The following is a 6,440-nucleotide window of genomic DNA, read 5'->3' on the forward strand; positions in this document are numbered from 1 at the left end:
ATCCAATCGAGAATCTGTGGAAAGAACTGAAAACTGCTGTTCACAAATGCTCTCCATCCAACCTCACTGAGCTCGAGCTGTTTTGCAAGGAGGAATGGGAAAAAATTTCAGTCTTTCGATGTGCAAAACTGATAGAGACATACCCCAAGCGACTTACAGCTGTAATCGCAGCAAAAGGTGGCGCTACAAAGTATTAACTTAAGGGGGCTGAATAATTTTGCACGCCCAATTTTTCAGTTTTTGATTTGTTAAAAAAGTTTGAAATATCCAATAAATGTCGTTCCACTTCATGATTGTGTCCCACTTGTTGTTGATACTTCACAAAAAAATACAGTTTTATATCTTTATGTTTGAAGCCTGAAATGTGGCAAAAGGTCGCAAAGTTCAAGGGGGCCGAATACTTTCGCAAGGCACTGTAGGCTATTTGGGATGCCTCCTAAAACCTGGAATGAATATCTACTGTGCTCAGTGGTGCGATAAAGGTAGATCGTGTGAATAATAGTCTATATTTCCGTCAAGGTTGTTTGTGTGTATGTATGAGATGCAAGACTTACGTTATAACTAAGTAATTGCAGTATCCCTGCTGATTTTTGGTGGGGCGCGGGGGAGGGTAGTCATTTTTTTTAAACCTGGTTTACATTCCCCATTTTGCACGTTTTACTATATAATTTATTCCATATAGCCACATTTCCTCATCTTCTTGCATGCGCCTCGCCTATCAAGGTGTTTAGGTACTTCTCTTACGCACTACGCTTTTCTTAGCGCTTACTATACAGTTAACTCTATCCTGCCCTCTCCCCATAGTGACAATAGTGGTAGATGGATCGTTCTTCCAGTTTTTTAAATGGTGGAAAATATACAGCCAAATTCCAACGAGAGCGGATACACCCGTTGAATATGAACGGTGTCGGTAAACGTTGCAAAAAAAAAGCTAAATTAAACTGTTGCCAGCAGCACAGTTACAGTCACCAACGCTCTGGATAACATGAAAACAGCCTAAGCAGCTCTGCTAGGGTGAGTAAAATGGTCAGAGTGAGGTGTTCTCTCATTTGTGTCTGGAAGTAGCTAGTAAGCTAGCCAACGTTAGCCAGTTAGCTTGGGTGATTGACTACCGTTGTGAGGGCAGAACGCTCAGATCAACCCTACTCCTCAGAGCTTCCAGTGTGGCCTCCGAGATTGAAAACACTGAATTTACAAATGAACATGACAAAGCTCTGAATTTACGAACGCCCAGAGCTAACTCTGATCGCTCTCTGGCACTCCATATTGAATTTACGAACACACCCGAAATCGTAAAATGTCTAGCTAGTCATATGTTATGCTAACAAGCGAGCAAGAGGTTGCATAGCAACAGCATCAACTTCCAGTAGACTGGCAAAGCCCTAGTACATTCAACTGAAAGGCTGCAACACCTGGCTGATACCAATATAGTGGATTAGGGGGTACCCTGACTGGGACTCAAGCCCTGGTCCCTTACAGTATACTAAAATGAACTAATAGTATATAATCATTAAGTATGTCGTATACAGTATGTTAGTATGGGTATTCGAACACAGCACCGGTTTTACATATTTGTCCTGCCGTTTGCTACACTGGTGTCAAAAGTGGGATGGCGGCTATGCAATGGCTCAGACATGCTGGGGGGCTGAGTAGTCAAAGCACAGGGATGTGCCTTCGAGTAAGGAGGGGACAGTGTAACAAACCTTGCCATATGTGCCATGTTACAATTCCAAGCAAGTGGGTTAACCCTATTGACACGATGCATATGGTGTTTGTCTGTCACGCCAGGTATCTGAGTTTTATTCCCTGCCCCACTATTCACTACAATCCCAAAAGGCTCAAATATCGTGGTGAGGTCGCTAGGTGTTGTAGCCTACAAATGTTGTTTAGTATTATTACACGGGGTACACCTTTTATTTTATCTTTCAATTATGTAATTTTTTATTGCTGGCTCTGTTATACAGTTAATTACATGTATGGCCTTAGGGACAATAAAATGATCCTACCTAGACTAGCCTACAACACCGCAATGCAATTCATATTTGAATTATGATTTTCAAGTAAGTACAAGTAATAATGTAATTTGAATAAAAGCAGTTAATTCAACGTTTCATTCCATTTGGATAAATTGTGGGTCTACTCTCAGCAGATTATAAAGTCTAGAAAGGCATCGTGCAGGACAGTCAGGCTGTATTTAAATTTCTGTTGCTGATCATCATTCTCCTGAGTCGTTTAAAATAGTGCAGCCACATAGGCCTATGCTTCTAGCAGGCCCAGTTATTCAGGAAACCTTCATGTGCGTTGTATCTCCTTTTCCATCCGAGCAGCTATTTCTCGACCTTGAACCTAACGCTTCAATATAGCCTAAATATTTGTAATTTAACTTTAAACATGTATTTTATGTATGGCATAAACTCAATCAGTCACAATGTTTTAATCTGATTAGGCTACTTCAACAGTAGGTTACCTGCGCACATTCATCCACTCCACTCTGATATAATTCCATCATCCAAACTGCACACCAGCCATTCGATGAATGGAAAAAGACATCTGTTACAAAATATAAAAAAGTGAAATGACATTCAGAGATTGTCAAGCCAAGCCATCGATACTGAGTAGGGAAAGATGTATTCCCTGTTTGTCCGGATTGACATACTCTATTTGAATGGGGTGTTGAAAACGCAAACCATGATGATGTGCTCGAAGTCGGTATTCGGTATGTAGTTCTGAATTGCTTATTGGTTGTGTGTAGTGCTTTGGTACATAAACCTGTTAATGAAAAATCGTTGCATATATTTTATATAATTATAAATATAGCATCAAAATGTTGAAAATAGGATTTCCCCTAGTTGATAATTGTCTGCAGCCGGCTCTGATTATAGAGTAATGACATATGCAGGGAGTTTGAGCTCGTCCGTGATGGTCGGCGAACCCTCAACCAAACTGTCCCTTATTCTATAAAACGAAATCATGAAGCGCTACCTACACAAATTATTGTTACTGTTTAAACAACAATATCATGTCTAGCATTCAGCAGTATATCTAACATTAACCCCCTACCAATGTTTGTGGGGGACAGGACGTGTACACTTTCATGTCTCACCTTTTTTTCTCAATCAGACAATCACATGCCCACACGTACTTTCATTCGCACACTCAGTCAACCACAATGAAAAAAAGAGATTTGATTCACATAAATTACCTATATCATCATTTTGCCTTTTGAATATCATTTTTTTCATTTTTCAATAGGCAACACGTCCTGCTGCACCAATTTCAAAACGGATGCCATAATCGAAATGTATGATTTAAGCCGGAATGACCATGAACAAAGCAAAAGTGCTAGTTGACCAGAGACATAGGCCTAATAGAAGTACATTAAATAATACTTTTTCATATGTTCTAGGATATTGTCATGTTTAGCTTTTTCCATCCCTGTTTTAACCCACCATCACTAGAAACCTCTTACAGCCATATAATGCCGTTGTCAATCCTCTTGTTCTCCAATGTCCTCGCGAGTCTCTGTCCCCTTCTCCTTGTGACAGGTGCACATTCGCTGCATTTCTTCCTCATACCTAATGAAATGATCTCCAAATTTGGCCCAGGCTTTCATGGGAACCGTTATGGTGTTCCTGTATGGCTGTTTTACCTCGCTAATCTTTAAAAAGACACCATACCGATTGGAACCAACGTCGAAATAAAACCTCTTATTGTCCACTCGGAATGATGCTGCCTCGGGAAACTCGGTGGATTCTTCATGGTTCCCATTGCCTCTTCCAAGCTCATCCGTGGCATCATCATCGCCGTAGTCTTCAATCAGCTGCGACAGTGCATCTCTGAATTCGATTAGCCCTTGAGCCGGCAACACTATGGTTTGATCGATGCCCTGGCCGTAGTAACCGATGGCCCCATGCCCTCTGCTGACAGTCTGTCTGATGCGGAGGAACCTGCCTCGCTGGTTCTCTTTCAGGTCCAGATAGTACTTTCTATTGTCTCTCTCAATGAATTCACTCTTCAGGACGCGATGAGTATGTTCCTCCGACACCGCAGAGCCAGTGGGAGACACTGATGCTGCGTGGTGATCTTGCGGTCTTCTGCGGGAATCGTGCGGGCGGCCCTGGCCATTGCTCTGCTCTTCTGGCCGTGGTACCAGGCCACCTCTCAACCCAATATGAGCGTAATAATCAATGAAGTTCCCCAGGCAATAACGTAGATCGGGTGCCATTGACATGGACAGCGTTAATTTGCTTTTTCTGATGTTATCATGACGTTCTCTTCCAATCCAAACCTCTGCAATTTTTAGGAATCGGCCCCGTGCACTTTGTTTTACATCCAAATAAAACCGTTTCTTCTGGATGTCGACACGTTTAGAGGCAAGCTCCTGGATGTCTATGCCCTGCTGCTGACTGCCAGGGTGAACATACTGTTGAGGATATGCGCCTCTCGCCATAGAATCTGATGTAATCCTTCCTCTGTCTCTTTCCATCCCTCTTGAATATGTTGTATCAGACATCATTATTTCGTTTCCAACACAGTTGAGCACACGACAAATTGCCTGCCACTACCAGCCAACATGCTGTCTTTCATGTAACCTTATTCGTTTCGCTAGACAGGCCGTTTATTGCTATAGTAGGCTACATTTGAAAGATACCTGAAATGACCTGAAATGGCCGCTACCTGACAGGAGTATTCAGTTGATCGAGTTTCTGCGTCCGGATTTAAAGGTCAAGCGTTAGTACGGTTTGATGCCATTTTCATCGTAACCCTTGGCAAGACGGGTTACCTAGCTACCCCCTTTCCTGCGTCTGACAGTTCTCCCCGACAGTCTCTTCAGAGGGCGCTGCTTCGGTGGTTTCCACTAGTTACCACAGCCACAAAGTCAACATTGGTTTTCTCGTAAAAAATAATAATAAAAAATAGCGTTTGGGTCTTAATTCAAGGTTAGGGTTAGGCATACGGTTATTGGCATGGTTAAGGATTAAAATTGCATTTTAAGAATATAGATTTTAGAAATAGGCGGGGTTTATGATGTTGTGGCTTTGTTAACTAGTGACGACCTGCTTCGGTAGCGGTAGATTGATGAACCCAGTGAACCCATCCAACTCTCTCCCCCTTCCGATTCCAGCAGCGAAATCCCACAGTTTAAAGAGACAACCTAGTTTGAGCAGTACCGTTTCATTTGACACAGCAAGCGAATTTACTGCAAATAACTGCCTTTATAAGATAGATAGCTGCGATAACGTTGTCGCCGGGGACAAAGATGCTGTCAAGGAAAATATAAAGGCTTACCTACCAATCTTTTCAACATTAATAAAGTAGAGGAAGGCACATGGTAATTGATTGGCAAAATATAGAGCAGTGCGCTGACCACCAGTATAGTCCCCGTCGGTATTTGAGAAAAGGTGGGGGAAACAAATTGTGGTTACCATTGGCCCACAGCAAAAAGGTTACATTTTTTTCAAACGAAATTTTCTTGTTACCTGCTTGTTTTAGTCAATTAAAAAACTACATTTAAGAAAAGAAAAGTACAACATGTTTAATGATTACTTTTCAACATTGCCTGCTCCCCAGCATTCTCACGTAATAAAGCTTCCTTCATGCTGCTTTTCATGATGGTGCTAGCAGCCACATGAGTGAGTGAGTGCTAGTTAGCTAGCTACCAACCACAACATTAAAGCTACAATATGTCATTTTTTGCCAACCCGACCAAATTCACATAGACTTGAGTTGTGAGTTATTTTTATTTATTTTATTTCACCTTTATTAAACCAGGTAGGCTAGTTGAGAACAAGTTCTCATTTACAACTGCAACCTGGCCAAGATAAAGCAAAGCAGTGTGAACAGACAACAACACAGAGTTACACATGGAGTAAACAATAAACAAGTCAATAACACAGAAAAAAGTCTATATACATTGTGTGCAAAAGGCATGCGAAGGTAGGCGAATAATTACAATTTAGCAGATTATACAGCTTCCATTATCATTGAAAGCAAGTCTAAGAAGCGCTAGGTCTGTTCTATGTGCACTATTTCTATGCTTCCCATCCTTTTACATTCGGATTTGTACACCAGCTTCAAACAGTTGAAGAAACAATATTTTTGGTTGTGGAAAATATATTTCACAGTGGATTAGATGGTACAATGATTATCTACACAATGACTGCTTATTTTGTCACAGAAACTGAAATTAGATGAACTATTAGAATTTTAGCAACCAGGAAATGGCGGAGCGATTTCTGCAAAGTGCATCTTTAAGCTACCCAATTTTATAAATCCCTCAAATTTGTGTATCTTAAAAAATGTGAAAAATTATTAGAAGTCATATCTCTGAGGGTCTGTTAATGTCTCATTGCCTTGTCACATATTAATGATGTCCTGAATTATTATTTTGTTTTGGGCGGGGTCACCTGGTGTTCTATTATTTCATTTTTTCATTGTAT

General features: G+C 41.0%; 1 protein-coding gene across 1 annotated transcript; it reads right to left on the bottom strand.

The window, feature by feature from the left end:
* Positions 1–354: 354 nt before the first annotated feature.
* Positions 355–4,814, bottom strand: LOC110509535 (purine-rich element-binding protein gamma-like). The gene has a single exon (XM_036968247.1). It carries the CDS (start codon positions 4,514–4,516, stop codon positions 3,488–3,490), a length of 1,029 nt encoding a protein of 342 aa, XP_036824142.1. The 5' UTR covers positions 4,517–4,814; the 3' UTR covers positions 355–3,487.
* Between the last annotated feature and the right edge of the window lie 1,626 nt (positions 4,815–6,440).

The sequence above is a fragment of the Oncorhynchus mykiss genome, chromosome Y, assembly GCF_013265735.2.
Source record: "Oncorhynchus mykiss isolate Arlee chromosome Y, USDA_OmykA_1.1, whole genome shotgun sequence".
NCBI lineage: Eukaryota > Metazoa > Chordata > Actinopteri > Salmoniformes > Salmonidae > Oncorhynchus > Oncorhynchus mykiss.

What these genes read in the sequence shown, in the direction of transcription:
- LOC110509535 (XM_036968247.1), bottom strand. Translation starts at nt 4,516, where the DNA reads ATGATGTCTGATACAACATATTCAAGAGGGATGGAAAGAGACAGAGGA.